This window comes from Pyxicephalus adspersus, chromosome 2 (assembly GCF_032062135.1).
Source record: "Pyxicephalus adspersus chromosome 2, UCB_Pads_2.0, whole genome shotgun sequence".
NCBI lineage: Eukaryota > Metazoa > Chordata > Amphibia > Anura > Pyxicephalidae > Pyxicephalus > Pyxicephalus adspersus.
This window is the reverse complement of record NC_092859.1, coordinates 51,888,726-51,910,853: the sequence shown is the minus strand read 5'-3', so window position 1 is coordinate 51,910,853 and position 22,128 is coordinate 51,888,726. Positions and strand designations below refer to the sequence as shown.

Here is a 22,128-nt window from a genome sequence, read left to right as displayed (position 1 = left end):
CAAGACAGGAAATGTTGGAAAATCTGCTAGTAGTTTTGTGGAACGAGACAACTGTAATTAAAATATTTTTGCACCAATATGAAGGATCAGATCATGTTTCAGTTGGACACTTCGCAAGGGGAAGGGAAAATAGGAAATTGTCTGGAATTGGGCTCCAACATGAAGCTGTACTTTCTAAAATTAATTATAAATCCTCCAAGGATTTTATCATAATATATTTTAAAATAATATCTGTTCCTTGTCCTATAGCACAAGTTCTTAAAAGTAAATGCTAAACAGTTTTCCAACTACAATGCTATACCCACTCTCATTGTTGCAATAGAACACTAACTTTATTTCCAAGCAACCCAGCATCCTTGACATTGTATCAACAAACACAAAACACTCACTATAGTAAACCTGTGAAAAGTTGTAGAAGTTCCTAAACACAAGCAAAAAAGTTAAAATTCTAAAGTCTTTCAGTGGACTGTATTGTTGCATGAAAGTCAAATTAACATTTTTTGGAAGTGTTCTTGAAAAACAAAATTGGGTGCATATTGAAATCAAAAGTACTTTTAATAACACTAAGAGGTTGTATACCAAATATAAATTTAACATTTTAGTATTTACTTTTCTATTATTTTTAATATTTTGGAGAATAAAGAATTAAACTGTATTCCACTGTATTCTATGCTGTGTCATTTTTTATATACATTTGACAAACCAATGTAATAGTAATGTAAAAAGTCTGCAATGATCTAGATGATTTTTTTTAATAGATGAGGCCTTTACTAAAAAAATAAATAAAATCTTTACATACACACAGGATGGTGATTTCTGCTCTTTAAGGTATCGACATTCTCCATGAATGCAAAAGTCTTTGTATTTCCTTAGACATGGATTCCTCTTCCGACCTTTTCCTTTCTTCCTTCTGTGACTTTTTATCTTTAGGATATCATCATTTTTAGGTGAATAGACAGCTGAAAAACAAAATAAATAAATAAATTAACACAAGACAAGTCAGGAGAAATAAACAGGCTCAAGGCAGAAAATCTATTCACCCCTCACAGGAGTTATAATGTCCAACCCACCCCTGGTCAGTTACAAAATTCAAAAACCAATAAACCTTAGACAAGGATTGGTTCAAAGCAAAGATGTTTGTTTTGGATGTTATCATATTATAAGTATATATAAAAACATCAACTTTATTGAGAGATCTGATAAAAGTAACTACCTCATCGTGATTTACAAGAGCATCAATAATTTAGTCTAAGTTTATCATAAAGAATACAGTGAGGTAGTCTGTGTTCTTTAAGGTTGAACCTATTATTGCAACACCCCAGGTATCGTAGTGCACATGTGCTGATCTTAAAATTTTCAGGTAGCTTTAAAGAATTATGAAAAGTTAAAATTGCAGGTGTTGTTTTAAAAGTGTGCCTATGTGACCAAAAAGGTGGTGAAAAGTGCAGGTAAAAAATCACTATAGTTGTGGAAGACTCTACCTATCAAAACGTGCTGATCTGTTATACATGACTGTACCCTTCCAATATTTGAACCCTAAATTTCATTGGAATGGGGAAGTGGGGAAAATAAGGGTGTTCATTACTATGGCATCATCACATGAACATCACAAAAATTAAACTGTCGCACATAACTGGTCAGATGCCTTTTTTGGGCCCCAGTTTGTCTGGAAGTAACTTTTGCAGTAAAAATGGGGTTCACACCCTCCCGGATATGGGAGGATATATTGTATGGTACATTTAATAGGCATCATTAAAACAGATCGCACTGCCAACACATACTTCTTCACTTTTCTATCTTGAATTTCTCTAGAATGGTGGGGTGTACAAAACCAAAATGTAGGTGGTAGTGGGGGACACTTGTAGTTAATTATTCCTAAAATTTTATCACCATGGCATCATCAGAACATGAAAAAATCTGCCCATGTGCTGCCATGTTACACATGACTGTATCCTTTCAATACTTGAACCCCTATGTCACAGCTCCACAGGGCAAAGTGGTGGACCTTCTTTGTCACCAACCCAGTGGGTGGAGACGTGCACGGGGCGCAGGGTCTAAGTAGTAGCTTGGTCTTCTCCAGAGCCTCTAGAGGTGAGGTTGTTTTGCGGCGAGCTGCTGCCAGGTTGCGCCCCCCCTGCCGGGCAAGGCATGTGACTGCTAACTAGGAACAGAAATGTAGTGCCAGAGCGAGAGCTAAAGAATAGTCGAACAAGCCAAAAGTCAGTGCAGGCAGCAATCAGGAGTCGTCAGTAAACAAGCCGGAGTTGGTACACGAATAGATCAGGAAATAGAGCAGAAACTAGAGCAGTGGAAACCTGGGAGCAGAACCACAAGGGACTCCTTGTCTAGGCAATTTCCTGTTGCCAGCCACTTCCTTAAAAAGGGAATGTCATGTAATGAGTGTGGGTCATGTGAGCCGCAGGCACCAAACCCACCAGCAGAGGGAGTGCTGGTGTCTCAGATGTTGTTCACATGCCTGCCAGCAGATGGAGTGTGTCTCCATCTCTAGTCCTCTGGGGCAAGGGAGCAGCTGATTGAGAGTCACATAACCTGGACCAGGAAGTGTGCAGAGAGTTGGATCCAGAAGCAGAGTTGGTGCTGGCAGCAGGGGAGTGCAAGGTGGGTGAGCCAGAAGGAGGCACAGATGCCCTGGACTTGCAGGGATCTGTGACACCCTATTTCTCTGGAACAGGGAGGTGTACAAAATCAAAAATCTAGGTGTAAGTGGGGGACATTTGAGGCTAACACCTTAAAATTTCATGACTATAGCATAATCAAAACATAAGCTCGGGGGAGTGCCAGACCCTTCATTTTGTTATGTGGCGGTACACCTGGGCAGAGTGGTAGAGTGGTTTAGACATGCTAAATAGAAACTGTGGATAGTTAAGGAACAATCCTATACCAAAATACACCTGACTGCTCTGCCTTAGAGTGACGACACAACAACATCCTCCCTACGGGCTAATCCAACTATAGGGGGCACTTTGCTTTATTTGAGAAATTTTAGGCCCAACCCGGATTTTCACCTAGCCTCTCACCACTCTATCCCATAATTGTCAATCCTAAATTCCAACACGGCATTACTGATCCCAGCTTTAAAGCTATCACTGATCTGGCGGCTAACTGTGTCCATTTTCTCTCCAGGAACAATTCTGCCCAACCCTGGTGGGGATGAATACGTCAGATATCTATAGGACCCTGGGGTTCTGAAAAACCCAACAGCTCCACCATTTTCTAAACTCCCTTCTAAGTCTGAACAATTTTCACAGAACTCTGAGTTCGAAAAATTATGTATAAATCAGGGCCCCTTGCGCCACTTGGTCTCTAAACTCTCTGACCTTATTGCACCTCATGCGGACTATAAACCGCCTTACTTGTGGAAGTGGGCACCAGATCCAAACATTTCTCCCTCTCCAACGCAGGTAGAAAAACTTTTACAAATAGCACAGTCCTCCTCAATTAGCTCCACATACCAGAAAACTGGCTATAAACTTTTAATTCTGGTTGTTAACCTGCTATTGTTGTATGTGATTTGTTGTTGTTTGATTTTGACCTTATGTTCGAACCTAAAAAAAAAAACATAATCTTTCCCATCAAAATGTGATGCCATATTACACATAATAGTTTATGTTCTAGTGGTGCATGATAAAAATTCAGAGAAGTTGGCCTCAAGTGTGCCCCAGTAGCACCAACATTTTTTGGTTTCATACATCTTGAGAAATTGGGGTTCAAGGTATCGAAGTTTACAATTCTGTGTAGTAGTGCTGTGCATTTTGAAGGGCAGATTTCTCTATGTTCTATTGATGCCATAGTAATGAATTTTAGGGGGTGTTAGCCACAAGTGTCTCCCAGTAGCATCTAGAATTTTGTTCACCTGCACTTCTCCATTCCAGAGAAATTGGGATACTAGTATTGGAAGGGGCAGTTGTGTGAAACTGGGCAGAAATTTTTATGTTCTGATGATGCCACGGTAATGAAATTTTAGGTGCCATTAGCCACAAATACCCCCCACTTGCATATTCATTTTCAGTTTCCTACACATCCACATTCTGGAGAAACTGAGGTTCAAAGGAGGGAGGCAGATTGGGTAATATAGTATGACAACTAAAGTTTTGTGACAGGTAGGTATAAATTTAGGGACCCCTGCCCAATGTTTCTTACTATGTAAGTGGCCCTGGGGGTCCCCAATTTGCATTTTCAGTTTCTGGCACCTAGGTGCACTTGCTTTTAAAACAGCACCTGCAATGCTGTATTTTCACGTTTTTAAACTTTTGCCCCTATATCTTGAAATTTTTTAAAGCTGGGGGGGCTGAAATTGTGGGTACTAATTGATATGATGTACCCTGAAAAATTCAAGTCAATAAAATATATACACAACGTATAGGTAGGTATATAAAGGTTTCAACACAGTGAGTTGTTAGGCTGCAGAATATAACAAGTAGCCTTTGCACACACTGCTGTTAACTGTGCTCCAAAAGCGATCATTTTACCTGCTAACTTGTACACACCCCATCAGTTAGTATGGGCTTTTCTTTAGAAAAAGGTTTGAAAGTGCCAAGTGCAAGTGAATTTGCGGATCTTTATTTAAAACAGATCAAATTTTTTACTTTACATAAAAGGGTAGACAACCCCCGGCAATAAAGACAGAATGGGAGTGCAGAGCCTTCTGGGATAATCACATCACGCATCCCAGGAGGCTTCTGTCTGCTCCTTCTGTGCATAGTGGAATGAACTATTAAAACTAATTGATGGCATGAAGATAATCACAAAACCACAGTGGAAACTATAGATATTGAAGCTCTATATTGCAGTATTCCTCACAAGGGTTTATCCTCCTTAGTGGTAATGCTGAGTATGGCTTGGGGTGAATTATCTTTACCACAAGCGAGCCACACACTCGGGGTGGAATTGCCAGGGAGTTTAAAAAGCTTACCTGGTAAGCAGTGCCCAGGGCGTACTCCAGCAGTGCCCACGGCATCCTCCATTGATGCCCGGCATCTTCTTCCCCTGGTGATGCTGGCCAGGCAAATGTGTAACCTGACGATGCACACATTCGTGCAACCAGGCATCTCGGAAAACACATTCATATTTCTTAGCAGGAATCTTTTAGCCTTCTACTTTTGGGATGCTGAGAGGAATTCAGCAAACCTTACCTCTGGGACACCCCCCTGGGTTTTAGGGAAAGGCTGGGAAGTAACTGTGAGGGCCTCTGTCCTTCCAGGGCTTAATTTAATTTATGTGATAGATCTGTTCTTTCTTTTATGAGGCTAGTAAGCCTTGTAGTTTTCCTCACCTACCTTTTCAATGACTTTGTATGGTCCCTGCCAATTAGCCAGGAACTTGCATTCTACCATAAAGACAAGGACAAGCACACATTCACCAGTGTTGATGGAACCTTCACTGAGCAATTGTAGACCCGACTTTGGGCTACCTGAGCATACTTACAGTTGCATATGTTCCTTGGCTATGAGCATACCTGCCCTGATTTTGTCCTGAATTAAGGTGATATGATCCATCACACTTCTATTAGGGGTGGCCTCTTGTTCCCATGTCTCCTTTGCAATGTCCAGAAAGCCATGAGGGTGTTGATCATACACAACATCAAATAGTGTAAACCCATTAGAAGCGTGGGGCACCTCCCAGATTGCAAACACCAGATAAGGCAAGAGGCAATCCCACTCCCTCCAATTCTTTTCGACTACTTTCTTCAACATCCCCTTCAGAGCCTTGTTGGAGCATTACACTAGAGTACAACAGCAGGCAAAAACCAGTAAATAAAGTATCTCTAGGTATATAATGCATAAAGGTGCTTGCCCACCCCAAAAAATAGATATAAGAATATAAATAAAGACAGGACAGAGGGGTCTTAATAGGCAAGATTATTGTATTTAGGATACAGTGCTTCTCAAAAATACAACATAAATCTTTACGATTGTAAGTGATCTATTGTGGGGCCATCAAAAGATGGCACTAGACAGTGAACAACTAATCACAAGTATCAAACAGTGGTCCAGAAATCCAGACTGTAACCTAGAGATCTAGAGGCTATTTTTATTGGCCAAATTTAACACTGACCTGCTAAAGGGCTGAGGCACAATTAGTTGCTCTACAATCTCACCGTGCACTTTGTCTACACAATATAACGTATCATGATTCACAGAGAAATAAGAGAACACTTTTTCAACATTTGGAATTTGGGGTACATACCCCATGTATCATTTAGACATTCCTAGGCTCTGGCTAGAGTCGGGTTGTGTCTTGACACCTCCAAGTCTGGTACACCTGATTTTTCTGGGGTCTCTGGAGGCAACCCTGTTTCACCCGCCATAACTGCCGAAGGAAACATATCATCAACATTTTCCCTAACAAGATCAAAACTTTCCACTAGTTTATCAGGCTCAGGTTTACACACTGAAGTTATATTTACAATGTCCTGATTCACAGGATTTCCCCTCTTCCAGAAGTCCCAGAACAGTGGGCAGTCTCTTCCCAAAATGACATGGGACATCAGAACTGCCAATACCCCCACTTCATGGCATACAGTACCACAATCAGTTTCAAAATGAACCATACCTGTAGGGTAGCTGTCTCTCCATGGATACACAGCACACCAATGAGGGGCTCCTGCAGCTGATCAGGGGTCACCAAGCTGGCATGCGCTAATGACACTAGTCAAGCAAACCTTAAACATACTTGCCCTTCACTTTCACCACAGTGATATGCATACCAGGTTCAGAAGTAAATACAGGCTGTGCAAATAGGGACATTCCCCGGGAAGCATCACACTATATGGCCTCGAATGGCAGCGAGAACCTGGCTGCAGTATGACCCCACTAATGGCACCACCAACACTGTACCAAGTTCTTGGTATTGGATGCAGAGGCACCATGGGAGTTTCCACCAACCTGGGACTTCCCAATTTTTTACGCTCAGTTCCTGTGTATCTGCACTGAAAATGCTTCCTCGTTGCTGAGGGCAATGACTGTTTATGTGCATATTTATTTCTGTTTATAATCTGCTACAGTGCTGGGCCTGCTATGAAATTCTCATCAGCTAGGTAGCACTCGATCATCTCAACAAGCTTATCTGCAGTCTGTGGGTCTGCATGGTTTAAACACTTTTTTAGTGTGTGTGGGGGCGCTCCCAAGTTACAGCCCATGGTGCCTCTCTCCACAATCTGGGAAGCTGTCAGGGTTTCTGACTGCAGCCACTTCCTCATTAGATAAGTCATGAATCTGGGAACAGGGTGACCTGTCAGCTGATAAGTCCGTTCATGTACATGCCCCGCCCAAATAACAGGACTGACACCAAATCACTGGAGGATCTCTGCTTTCAGCCTTTCTTAGGTTTTGTCATACTCAGCAGTCAGGTCAAAATATGCTTTTTGGGCATCACCCGTTAGAAAATGCGCCACCAGACCAGACCACTGAGCTAGGGGTCAGACACCCCTCTATGAAGTCCACTCAAAGATAGTAAGAAAAGCCACTGCATCAACCTGCGATGTCACTTCTTCCACATTTTCACAGACTTTACAGTGAACAATCCCTTCCTTATCTGGATATTAACTTTCTTTTCCTCCAGATGCAAAGAGTGCCCTCTTGTCCTTTGTACTGATCCTAAAGTGAATAATCGGGAAGAGAGATCTTTATATGGACTGCCTAAATATATATTTAGGGTGATCATATCCCCCCTTAAACATCTTTTCTCAAGGGAAAATAAATTCAGTTCAGCTAATCATTCCTCATAGCTGAGCTCCTCCATTCCTTCTAATAGTTTAATTGCCCTCCTCTGAACTTTCCAAATCCACAATGTCCTTTTGTGAACTGGTGCCCGAAACTGGACTGCATATTCAAGATGAGGTCTGACCAATGCTTTTTTACAGGGGCAGGGTTATTACTTGATCTCTGCAGTCTATTCCTCTTTTAACACAAGAAAGTAATTTGCTAGCTTTAGATATTGCAGCTTGGCATTGCATGCTATTATTAAGTCTATGATCTACCAGAAACACCAGATCATTTTCTTTTTAGGACTCCCTTCAAATGTATTTCCCCTAGACTGTATAAAGCAAGCATGTTTTTAGCCCCCAAATGCATACCTTTACTTTGTCCAATAAAAAATATTATTTGACACTTGGCTGCCCAATCAAACAGTGCATCCAGGTCTGCTTGTAGATTACAAACCTCCTGTATGGACTTCCATTACAAAGTTTGGTGTCATTTGCAAAAACAGAAATGGTACTTTTAATACCAAACTCTATAACATTTTTAAAAATGTTAAACAGTAAGGTTCCTACATTGAACCCTGGGGTAAACCACCAACAACCTTAGATCAGGCAGAGTATGAATCATTATTCACTACTCTCTGGATGAAGTCTTTACCTTTCCTGGCGGTATGATTATTTTGTATTTTTAAATGTCGGGCTTGGGGGAATTCTCCCATCTTATCTTCAATGTGTTGAATCCTGTTGGCTTGTAGGTGCATGGACTGGTTAAGCTGATGAAATCTAGCAGCCATGGCCTGCTGTAAAGTTTCTTTAAGTTGTTTTCCCTGGTTAAAATATTTCCCATGGTGAGGTAGGGTAATTTTCCAGGAGTATTGTGAGTGGTGGTGGTGAGTGGTTTCCCAGTATTGTCTACTGTAGGTAATGTATTAGTTAAACGTCCTTTTGATTGAGCCTCTAGCTGATGGGAAAAGGTTTGTAGGGCATTACTGGAGCTTTCAGAGGATGATGTTGCTGGAGAATATGCTTTGCCTGGTGAGCTGCGAACTCTCTGTGAGCATGGTGGAGAAGGCTGTAAAGGACTGTCGCCATCTTGGATGCTCGGCATATCCTGAGAGTGGAAGGAATCTGTCAGCTTCTTTATCTCTGTTTTATACTTTCTACTATTTGTCATAGTCGCTGTCTTGTGGAGACACTTATCCCGTGAGTCGGAAGGCGGCACAAAGCTGGAATATTATCACTTTTGGCTAATGCGTCACTGAGCTCCTGGTGTATGTGGCCATCTTAGATGCCCCCCCCCCCTTTTTTTTCTTTAATTGTATGTTTATTGGATTTTTTCTATCAAATACAAAGTAACAATAAATAAAAAGAGGAGAGAAAACAAAAAAAGAAAAGCAACAAAAGAAAAACAATGGCAGCAACAGTAAATGACACCTCGTACAACTGTAAGCTTAATGTAATGGGTAATCAAAGCAATATTTTACAAAGCAGTTCCATTACAGAAAATATAAATTCTTGAGCCATATGTGTGTAAGCTTACAATAAACTTTAGACATTGGTGACTGAAATAGACACAACACATAGCAGTATGGGGGGTTGGGGGGGTGGAGTGGACATGTGGGAGAAAAAAGGCGGAGACCTATTTCCAGTAAACTCTTATGGTACACCTCAATAATCCAGTGGAGACTCCCTGAGAGGGAGAACCGGTATGTTGCCTAAATATATGTTAGAGGGGGACTGTAGGTAGGAATCCCAAGTTTCTCAGATAGCTGTAAATTTTTCAATACGATCATGTGGCCTTAAGGTGTTCCATGAGTTGGACATCTTTGATTTCAGCATAGAGATCTGGAATTCCAGGGGGTGAGGTTGAATACCAGTGCCAGGATATTAGGCATTTAGCTTCTGTCAAAACATGGGTAGAAAATTTTTTGCTGAGTTTAGAGAAACGTATTTAGGGCAGGGATTGTAATGGTACCCTGGCCATCTCATAGCGCCATAAGTGTATTTTTGGCATTCTGGTCCCTGATTTGATGAGCCATAAGGGAATCCTCTGTTCCCTTTGTCATAATAACGTTGTCATAGGTACTTCATGGACCTTGTCAATGGCTAATTCTTTGAGGGGAATTCTCAGATCATTCACCTAGCAAAGTCTGTTTACAGATGGGGCAGCATATAGGGACCATCCTAGTCCCACTAGCGAGGACTCAAGCTGAGTTTTCAAAGCAATTTTGTCTTTTGGCCGATTCAGCAATGCACTGTCCACGAATACCTGATTTATGTTCTTCCTATAAGGTGAAGATCCATGACACCGACTGGGTGTTTTCCAGGGAGCAAGCATCTAGATTACTTTGAAGAGCCATTTTAGTAGGTGGGTATTTCAGTAAAAACTCATTTAGTCTCTAATGACATTTCTTAAACAGCACACTACTAAACTCAGTTGACATTAAAATGGGAGCATGATCTGACCAAGTGATTGCCTCAATTGAAGTAAAAGGGGTTGACCTAAGGGCAACGGTATTGAACAAAAAATAATCAAGCATAGTCTTAGTGTGGTGAGGTTTGGAGTAGAAGGTGAAGTACTTCATATTGTTGAAGTAAATGCCTAAAGCCACTTGAGGAGCTGGAGGTGGGAGGAGGACGGTTAGCGGCTTCCAAGGAAAAGCGATCTAGCTAGGGAGTATGAGGTAGGTTAAAGTCTCCCCAATATCAAAAAGGTGTGGGACAGCAAGGTTATGTGAGACATAACCCCTTCTAAAAATTAGTTCTGAGCCGAATTGGGGGCATAAATATTGCATAATACTACCTCCATTGCATCAATCCTACCCTGTAGAATACCCTGATCCCTCCACAAACCGAGCCCAAGAAGTCTCAGGCTGGCTTGGCTTCTCTCTACTATTCTGCCCAGCACTGCAATTTTTTGTCACACAAACTTGCACTGCACAGGTGAGAAATCGGGTAACATCTTACTAAACATGTGCATGCATGAAATTGAGCACTTTTTTTTACATTATAGGAAAACACCTGTTAATGCATTCCCAATGTCAGGCATGTGCAGCTGGAGCAGCCCACCGTCTCCTGCAATATGTGACACAAATAACCCAGGACAGCCAAGGTTCCCCCCTCAGTCTTTATCACCATAGCAGTAGAGGCGAAGGAAAGGGGTCCTCCCAAAAAAAAAATGAAAAAACAAACACATATTTCAATGATATAAAAGGGAAAGTCACCCTATATAATGTTAAAAATGTGGTGATGCTTTAGGAGCTTCATGAATGTGAGCATGTAATAGCAAGATGAGGGAGGGACTACAAGTGTCCCCCGCTCATTACTGCTCAGCACATGTTAGCAGATAGGGTTAGGACAGCCAAGTTCCACCCTCATCACTGTCCAAATTCTATGAAAAAAAAACTGCATGTGAAATATATTCACCTGAGTGTGGATGTGTAATAAGGTCAATGCATTGTGATAGCTCTGTGTGTGTAAAGTGAGTTGTTAGGCTGCATATTCTACAGCCTAACAACCGTGTTTAAACTTTCATACCACCTAATTAGAATCAGAATTAGAACATTAAAAAAACATGCTGCCCTGCCCTGCTCAACATATCTGTTCACTTCTCTAGTTTTGTGACACATTGGTATAAATTTAAGGGCCCCACCCCATTGCTCCTTGTAAGTGGTCCAGGGGTCCCCAATTTGCATTTTCAATTAAGGGCTCCTAGGCTCACTTGCTATTAAAACAGCACTCCCAATGTTTAATTTATAAAGGTTTTTTAAATTCGGGACCCCTATATCTTGATATTCCTAAAGCTAAGGGATTTGGTTACTAGTAGCTCTACCCTGTGAACCCTGAAAATTTCCAGTTGTTAAGACGGTTTAGGAGATATGAAAGTTTGTACACAGTGAGTTGTTAGGCTGCAGAATATGACAAACCTTTACGCACACAGCTATTATACTGTCCTGTCGAGGACGTCATTACAGACACCCGATTGTACACACACGCCTTCTTGTGCACATTGACTCGTGCAGGTACATTTTTAAGGCAGATTTTTTTACTTTTTTTTATAAAACACTCAGCTAAATTTGCAGGAACTGCCAGTGTTTCAATCTTACCGTAGCTGACCAGTGCTCCCCTTACCTCTCATCAGCAGCTGTAAACTTCTGAATCCTTAACTGTCATCTGTTCAGAAGATCAGAGCTGCTAATGAGAGGTGAGCGACGAAGACACAACTGCCAAGTTTAATGCCCTGGTGAAACTTTGTATGGTGTTCAGCTAACTGCTAAACAACTCACATAAAGTTAGCTTCAAACTTGTTTCACATGTGACTAGGACTGCTAAAACCAAAAGATCAGCCTAACATTCAGGAATATAGTATTATTTACAATAAAGTTTAGCAATGGCATGTTTACTTTAAAGTAATTTTTAAAAAGAGGGGTAGATTTGATCTCTCATGCTAGGCCATAAAGTTCTTGTTCAACAAAACCTGAAAACATCTAGTGGCTCCCTCCATTTATGGACTAATTAAAATAAACTCTGCAAAAAATGGACAGTCCCAAATTGTGCCATTCCTGCATTCTATTGTTAAAATAATGTGACATTCAGCATTGATATCTGAGGACAATAATGTTACAATGCAAGAGGAGGGCGAGGGGCAATCAATAGCAGATGTTCATTATTCAGACAAGCTGTATTTTGATTCATCAGTACTAATATAGGAAAGTCTAGGAGCAAGCGTGTGACGAGGTTATGAGTGAGGAAGTAATTAGTAGGTCATTGGAGGAACAAAGAGAGTGGCGAGGGGTGTATTTGATGGGTAGATGGGACATGAACTGTGGAGGGAATTGAAGGCAAAGCACACCAGCTTGAATTTGTTTCTAAGGTGAAATGGAAGCCAATGAAGAGAATTACAAAGGAAGGAGAAGAGGAGTAGTGGGAAGTCAGGCTGCAGCATTCATTGTAAAGGACAGAGACGGGTTAGTGGAATACCAGTGAGGAGGATGTTACAGTAGTCCAGACGAGAGATGATAAGGCCAAGTACAAGGAAGATTAGTGGTCTCTGGTGACAGGTAGGGTCAGATTTTGGAGATTTGGGGCAGCACGGTGACTCAAAGGTTTTCATTCTGGCCTCTGCAGCGCTAGGTCACAGATTCCCAGATAAAGATTCCAGATTCCCAGATAAAACCACCAATCAGGTCACACAAAATACCACAGCTATCTCCTCTTTAGAAGAAAAATTGGAAATATCACAGGACAAAAATAGAGAATCTGGAAAACCGCTCCAAGTGTGATAACTTCAGAATCCGAGGTGTGACTGAAAATAATAAAAATTTAGAGGCCACTGTAAAAGCATTAATAAAATCTCTCCTACCATCATGTGATGATTTACATTTGGAATTCGATTGGCTACATAGAGCTGCAACAGCACCAAGGGCAGATGGCTCCCCGAGACATTATTTGTAAACTATTCACTATTTTCACACCAAAGATGCCCTAATGAAAACGGCTCAGTCAATACTGTACTTGGCTATTAAGGGCGACCCTGCAGTTCTCTCACCTAACCTTCTCTCCAGGCACTTCTCTCTCACAACTTCAGATATCCCTGGACCTTCCTATTCAGGCTATGCTTCAAATACTAAAATTGTAAGTATTGTCAACATTTGCTGAAGGAGAAAATCTACTGAAAGATTGTGGATCCTACTAACAGATCGCCAGCAGGTGGAGCTCTGTCACCACTTTCTCCTTTCTGGTCCCAAGTGAAATCTTTTTCTAAACCAGTGTTTCCCAACCTTTCTTAGTCGCGGCACATATTTTACAATTAGAAAAATCCCACGGAACACCACCAAAAAGTCAGACACGTAAATTAGCTACCTGCTGCCATCTAGTGGAAGAGTTTTTTTTGGTTCTGCCTATCACTATACATCGCTGGTATAGACAAATGAAGACAAATTTTTTGCAGTAAATAAATCATTTTGGGACCAATTAACTGAAATTGGATAATTTCCCACGGTACACCCGAAGATCTCTCAAGGCACACTAGTGTGCCGGGGAACAGCGGTTGAAAAACACTGTTCTAAACCATGAAGAGTTTGTGAACTTCGGGCCTAATATGATTTATCTGAGTAAAAGAGTCATCCTTCCCTGAAGATTTGGTTTCCCTGCTGAAATTTATGTTCAGCCATGGACAATAAACATATTCTTTTCCATTGAGTTTATACTTATCCGTATAAATGCTAAAATAATGATGTTTTTGATTTTGACCTTTTGTTGATCTTTTTACTTTTTATTATTATTATTTTTCTATTCTTGCTTGGTTAACTCAAAATCATCATGTTATATTAGTTGAAATACCGGAGGGGTTTGTTTGGTTCCCACGTTGGTCCATTTGATTGTGGACAGGCCATTTAGGTTGATAACAGGTCACTTACAGAATTTACAAAAATGAACCCAGGTTACAGCTCACCAATAAGGTTTTTTAATGTCAATGGATAATCAAGGTTAAATTTTTCTCACTCATAGTGTGCAAGGGTTCGACTCCCCGGATAGGAGGACTAAAGCTTTCCAATATTACCAGCATGAAAGTTGAGCATGATACTTCCATAGAAATGTCCTACTGGTGTTTCTTGCAAACACCAGGGAAAAAAAAGAGGGGTTGCATTGTGTTTCTCCAGGTCAGTCCCATTCACACTACATTTTGTACTCAAAGACCATAATGGTCGTTATGTCAAGATAGTAGGCAGCTTAGGAGGAACTCTAGTTTCAAAATGGAATTACTATTCCCCTACATCTGGCCAACTGAGATTTTTTCAGGAGATGCTCAATAAACTCTCCCCTTCTATTGAAGAAGACTTGGTTTTGATGGGGGACATTAGTTTAATCTACTGAAAACGCTTTATCTAGAATTTTAGAATGGGACTTGCGCTATCTCGCTATGCAGTCACAGCTTTGATATTAGAGGCCAACTATAAGCTTTTGATGAGATGGAATCTGGTTCCAGTTAGGATTCATAAAGTTAATGCCTCTTTCTCTATGTTATTGAGGGTGTAGTCAGTGGCCAGTTCCTATCACTTTGCTAAACGTTAGTACACTTTTTATTTACCCAACTACCATTGAAAACAGAAAATCCCTTGGGGGAACAAGGTCACCCCTGACCACTAATATATCCTCTCGTTTTTTAACCTTATTGGACAAATTCTCCATGTATGACATTTGGCACATTCATCACCCAACAGATAAGGAATACCCTTTCTTCTCTAAACCACACCCAAGAATAGATTTTTTTTCTTGTTATTTTTCCACTGCTTGAAGCAGCTAAACATTCTCAAACTGGACCAATTACATGTTCAGACTATGTACCCATCACTCTTGATTTAGACAGGGACAACACTCCTAGAAGGAAATGCCATTAGAAATGTAATATTTGCCTAATCTAGTCCAAAGACAGGGTTTTACCTCTCCAATTATACTGTGGATGGTAATGAAAATGTTTGGGTACCTAACCTCAAAGGATGAGGCAGTACCTTACAAATTGTATTGTTGATGTTATTTTATACACTAGGTTTTGTACTAGTAAATTTTGTTTAATATAAAAAAACTTGTCAAAAAAACGTGTTTGGACTATATTTACTTTGATATTACAATAATTTCCAAAAAAATTTGGCTAAAAAACTATCTTGCCCTTTCGGGAACAAACATACTAGTCCTAAAACAATTTTTCCATATCTGTCTCCCAAAAATTTCCTGAATCTCTATTAACTTAATATTTGCTTAAATATTCCCCCACTAAAATGACACTGCTTACTGAATTGGAACATCATACATCATAACATCTTCAATATATAATAATCTCAATATATATATTTTATATCTAGAAGTAACACCAAAAATTATCTTTAGTAAATCAATGTCCTACTAATACTTGCTGCATTATCTTTATTAACACTATCCTCTTTCAAGTTACAGTATCCCTACTAGCTAGCTATATAATACATAAGGGAAACCACACAATAAATATCAGTTCTGCTCACACACTTTTATTTCCATTAAAATAGTCATTCATACTTACCCATGCTCTGCATTTTACTCTCTCCAAATCACAGTCCAATGTCCAAATTGATATCGGTTTCACTATCAAATAACTTACATCTAGCAATTCAGTATCACAAGGCTCTTAATGTGGTAAAAAGCCCCAGCAATTGTAAACATAAGTCTAACATTCAGTCAATGCAAATATATGGATTAATAATACTGTATATTGTTATAAATTCTATGGTCTCCCCTTACCCCTGAGGAAGCCCAGTAGGGGAAAAACGCGTCGGGTGGGACACCTTACCGCCATTGCTAACCTAGTATGATACTAAACGATATTGCAGTTTTTTGGGGGAAACTAGTGGTTATATGTTAGCCTAGGATTTATTTATAGAGACACAGCTCCTAATCTTTTAAATTATGTTGTTGGAACAATAAAATATTGTGTTTATAAATTCAACTCTGGTTGCCCTTCAAAAGCCTGGCTTTCCCTCTCTCCTCTTCTTCTCTTCCCCCACAGATACACGATATGTAATCACAGGCTGGGCAAAAAGAGTCCACTCCTCTTTGTTTATCCATTGGGGCTTTTCTTTCAGGTAGAACAAACTAACAAACGTCTCAATTGGAACACTATGTCCTTGAAGATGCTAACTCACTCTCCGAGGTATCCACCCTATGGGAAGCATATAAGCAAGTAATTAGGGGACATTCTATTAAAGAATCTTCTTGACTTAAAGATAACAAGGCCCAAAGACTTCAAATTACTCAGCAATTGCAAAATTTAGAACAGAAACTCTCACAGCATTCATCCATGTTTACCCTGCATAAAATAGTGTTAGCATGTAACGTATTGAAGGAACTGGATACTGAACAGGTAGTAAAGTCATTATTATTTACCCACCAATAATACCAGGGCCAGGATGGCTCGCAAAAAGGCAGCCATAGCAGTGCCAGGAGCAATTAAGCATAAAAAAGGGGAGCTGCGGCATGATCCTGAGCATATTGCGCAAATCTTTGTTGAATACTACAGGGACCTGTATACCGTTTAAACAGATCAAAAAAACTTTTGGGTCCAAAATTAATGCATACTTGTCCCGCTGTTCTCTCCCCACTCATACAGGGTCAGCGGTAGAATCTTTGCACTGAGATAACCCCAACGGAAAAAACAGCAGACATTAAAACATTCCCTTCTAATAGGGCTCCAGTCCAGATGGACTACCATAATTATACTCTCAATCCTTACGCTACATTCTTGTACCACATCTGACTTCCTTGTTTATTAGCTTCCTGGAAAGGCCAGCAATTCCAGCGCAAATGCTATATTCCCACATCTCAGTGTTCCTAAAGCCATGTAAAGATTCCTCTGATCCAGCCAGCTATCTTGGCCCATTACTGCCTTCTCCTATTTCACAAGATCAAGTGGGCTTTATCATGGGTTGCAAGGCTGCAGACAATACGAAGAGGACAATCTCAACTAAAGATGCCTTTAACAAACTAGACTAGGGTGCTTTAATCCTCAGCCTAGACACAGAAAAAGCCTTTCATAGGCTTTGATGGCCATTCCTGTTCCTGACACTACAGGCAGTTGGAATCAGAGGGCCGTTCTTACAAGCCATCCGAGCGCTATATTAGCTATCGCTATAGCGATATATATAAGTCAAATTACCTCATGCTATGTCACCTAAGATCCGTATAAGGAGCAACACCCGACAGGGATGTCCCATATCCCCTTAGTTTTTTGCTCTATGTATAGGACCACTAGCTCAGAAAATAAGACAGCACCCCGATATCTCAGGGATAAGAATAAAAGTTCACAATTGTTTTATATACAGATGACTCACTCACAAAACCTCATGTATCTTTACCATGACTTCATGAAGAGCTGGCAGCATATGGCACTGTACTAGGATATAAAGTTAACCCCAGAAAAACAGAAGCCTTGCCACTGAACCTATCCCCCTATCTTCTGTACCATTGGAAAACAGACTGTAAAAAATATTTGGAAATTTTAAAACATTTAAAATGCTATAAAGGAGTAATTTTCCGAGGATGTTAAGGGAGATAAGAAACCTACTAGACAAGTAAATCTCTACCTATCTCTTTTTTGGGTGTTGACCCCATACAAATCAATGGACAGAGCTGGAGCAATTATGGGTCTCCCCTATGCAACTCCCCCTATAATATTCCCTGACAACCGACAGATCTCCTCTTACCTCTTTTCTGTACACGCCTCTATTACCTGATAGCTTAACTATGACGATGACAATGCCCTGGTACTCGATGGGAGCCTTCCAGACAAATAATACACCATAGGACACGTAAGCTGCTCCCCTTTGAGGAACTACGAGTTGGAGCTATGGCAAAAAATTTGGGACTGTGCTCCAATGAGTTCTTGGTGCACCATATACCATGAAAATATATATAAAATAATGATGCACTAGTATTTTACCAGCATTTAAATGCCATATATCGATTGCCAAACAATCTTTATTGAAGAAGTTGAAACGCTGATTCACATTTTATGGGATTGTCCAAATATTGTCCCATTCTGGGAGATCAAGGATAAACACCTTTCCCGGTTGTGTTTGGCTCCTGTTCCTAAGGATTCTTTAACACGCCTTCTAGGCCTTCCAATTAGGGATCTCTCAAAAATAATAACCAAATAATGGCCCATATACTGACCGCGATCAGGTGCCTATTTACATTACAATGAAAATCTACAACCCCTCCTACCAAATTAGATCTTTATAAGCGTATAAAAGATATTAGCTAATAAAGGAACGGACAGAATACACGGCCGACTGGAGAAACATCAACCTATCTGGTTCAAATGGGATCAATATCAATCAGCTCTTACCTAAGCAATAACTATACTCCGGAGAAGGCCCTGCTAGCTCTAGGAAAGCAAAGAAACCAACCCCCCTTTTACACTGTTGTTAATCCTTTCTCTTCCTATTATGTCCCTCTTTTCTTTGAAATCTTTTCCTTCTGACTCTTTCCAAGTCTGATTTGAGTTCGTTTTTGGTAACAAAAACGATAGGCTCAGTATAAAACTATAGAACTTAAGGGGATGAACAACGAAATAAATATATGGGATATTCTGTACTTCTACGACACATCATCAGTTTTATCTTACATAGCTAGAAATCACTGTTCAGAAATGTCAGTTCATTACAAAAAACTATTTGTAATTTAACATCTCGTCTGTACAAACTCCTGATATATCGCACAGACTGTTAAGACCTAAGCTTTTTACATTTTACACTCCTGTATGTTACTATCTCTGTATTTCTTCTTTTGTAAACATAATTAAAAAAAACACATGAAAGCCCACTTGGAGTTTGACTGTGAAACCAGGATACCAGACACTGCTCACCACCTGCCCAATACCATCCCAAATGTGAAGCATGGTGGGGGCAGCATTATGCTGTACAGGGGGGGGGGGTTAGCAGCAGAAATTTAGAAACTGGTAGAGGGAAAGCTAAACAGAACAAAGTGCTCAGAACCTCATACTGGGCCAAAGGTTCATCTTACAACATGACAATTACCCAAAGCATACAACAAAGACAATACAAGTATGGCTTAGGGAAAACTCTAAGAATGTCCTAGAGTGGCCCAGTGAGAGCCCTGACTTCAACCCTATCAAACATCTCTGGAGACACTTGAAAATGGCTGTCCACCGAAGTCCCCATCCTACCTGACTGAGCTTGACAGGATATACAAAGCAGAATGGCAGAAAATCTCCCAATCCAGGAGTGCAAAGCTTGCTGCATAATACCGAAAAAGACCCAAGGCTTTAATTGTTGCCAACAGGAATGAGCAAGCAAGTTTTTAATACTGGATCTCGCAGTGAATTGGGCCATTCTTACTTACTGAAATTGTAAGTGAGAACGGCCAGTGTAAATTCACCAAACGAGATCAAATTAAAAAAAAAATTAAGTGCTGATCAATGAATGCAGCGACGGATGCATTTATTGATCAGCTCAGTGTGCGATCCCCGACACTAGAAGTTAAATGGGGACAAGCCTCAGCTATTCAGAGAGGACTAGAGGTTTTAAATGGGGAGACTTGTCCCCATTTAACCTCTAGTGCCGGGGATCGCACACAGGACAATTAGACTGATTTCTCTTTTCCTGGGTCTAAATATAAAGTAAAACATCCTCTTACAGACACAACCATTTTAAGGAAGACCTGCAGAAATCTACAACACAATGTGGCTGATTTATTAAAGCCCTTCTAGGCTGGAGAAGGTAAGACAATCATAGGAGAATCTGGGTGATCTATAAAATATGGAATGAATAAGGTCCATGAATATTTTTAACAAATCCATTCCAGGTTTGCTGGATCCCCTGGGTTCTCCCATGATAGTCTATCTTCCCCAGTCTTGGGGGGGATTTATGTCTCTGAATAGTGAGTAACTGTTCCCACAGTTTTATCACGTCATAGATTATTTATTCACAAAATCTTTCTTACTCCATGACACCTTCTGATATTCCTTTCAGTCTCAGTTGTAGGAAGTACATGATAAGCACAGCAACATAGTGAAAACTAGAATCACATATCTTTAATTGAAAATAAAAAATGTAATAACTCACAAATAGAGTATGGAAGATCTCAATTTATAGAAGATGACAGCAACCTAATCCATAATGATGCTCTGTATTGGCACGCATTTCTTGATTTTAACTGTCATTGCATGAGAAAGTAAATAGGTAAGTGGTCACCACCAGCTGTACATTACAATTACAACTAATTTCATTAGTGCTCTCCTAACCTCTGCTCTCTCACCCCCTTGTATGTGTTAGCAATAAGTACTAGTACACCCAACGCTTTCAAAAATATAAATTTAAATTGTTTATTCTTATCAATTTACAACATGCAAAGTGCCCTAACAGAAGATAAATCTAAATTAAATCAATATTTGGTGTGACTACCCTCTTTTTCAAAACAGCAATAATTCTTATAGGTACACTTGGACAAAGTCGGGAATTTTGAAGGATTATAGTTAGGTTATGATTAACCAATTATACCAAACAGGTGCTAGATCACAATTTTCATATGTAGGTTGCAACACAGTTACCAAACAGTTACAAAAACAGCTTTGTAGGAGGCTTAAAACTGGCTGAGAAACAAGGTAAGGTTGTTGAAGACAGTTTCATGTCACAAGACATACACCATGACAACTGAGCACAGCAAAAAAGACACAAGGTAGGCATACTACATCAAAAAAATCTCTCCCAGGCAAAGAGTCTAAAACAAACTGGGATTTCGAGGTGTGCTGTCTAAGCTTTTTGAAGAAGAAAAAAGAAATGGGCAATGTAGACATGACCATAGACACAGTAGCCAGCCAAAGAAAACTTGTGGCAGATGAAGGACACATCATGCATACTTCTTTTCCAAATGACGTTGTTTAGCACAGGTGTCGGTTTAGAACTGGTAGAAACCTACAGGACTCAGGTATACCCATCTACTGTCCGAAAAAGTCTGGCCAGGAAAGGTCCTCATGGAAGCATTACAGCCAAAAATCCATAGTTCCCACATGGAAAAAAGGCAACTTGTCTCAACTATGTACAGCTGGGGTGCAGAAAAATGGCAGCAGGTGCGCTAGACTGATGAGTAAAAATTTGAAATATTTGGCTGTAGCAGAAGGCAGGTAGTGTGCCAAATAGCTGGAGAGCAGTGCAATAATGAGTGTCTGTATGAAACAGTAAAGCATGATAAAGGTTCCTTGCAAGTTGGGGCTGAATTTTGGCAAATGGAGTTGTGGATTTGGTCAGGATTAATGGTGTCCTCAATGCTGAAAAAAACAAGCAAATATTATTTCCATTATGCAATACCATTCAGGAGACATCTGATTGGTCCCAAATGTATTCCGCAGAAAGACAGCAACCACAAACATACAGCCAATATCATTAAGAATTACTTTTAGTGTAAGAAAAAAAAGAAGCCCTTGAAGTTTTGGCCCGCACAAAGCCTGGATCTCAGTATCAAAGGTGTCTGGCATTACATACAGTAAAAAAGAGAAGTATTTGAGACAATCTACATTCACAGAAGATCTGTAGATAGTTCTCAAAGAAGTTTGGAACAACCTACTTGCTGAGTTTCTTCAAAAACTGTGCAGTTTGTGTACCTGGAAGAATTGATGCTGCTTTAAACGATAAAGGTGGTCACATCAAATATTGATTTGATTTAGATTTTGTTTCTGTTGTACAGAACACCAGGGGTGGTCCTACCCTGTTTCCCCTATAATAAGACACTGTCTTATATTTTTTGAAATGCCAAAATATGCCCTAGGTCTTATTTTCAGGGGGATGTCTTATTTTTCCATGAAGAAGACTACAGTACACATTTATTGTTGAAAATCACTCATGTGCCATTCATTGTCCCCT

The 22,128-nt window shown here is 40.1% G+C and overlaps 1 protein-coding gene across 1 annotated transcript in view; it reads right to left on the bottom strand.

The window, feature by feature from the left end:
* The window catches only part of HBEGF (heparin binding EGF like growth factor), an 89,886-nt gene that overhangs the window by 43,734 nt on the left and 24,024 nt on the right, over positions 1-22,128 (bottom strand). Inside the window, exon 3 of the mRNA XM_072400778.1 lies at positions 800-959. Within this exon, the coding sequence (XP_072256879.1) occupies positions 800-959 (160 nt within the window). The remainder of the gene's footprint in view (positions 1-799; positions 960-22,128) is intronic.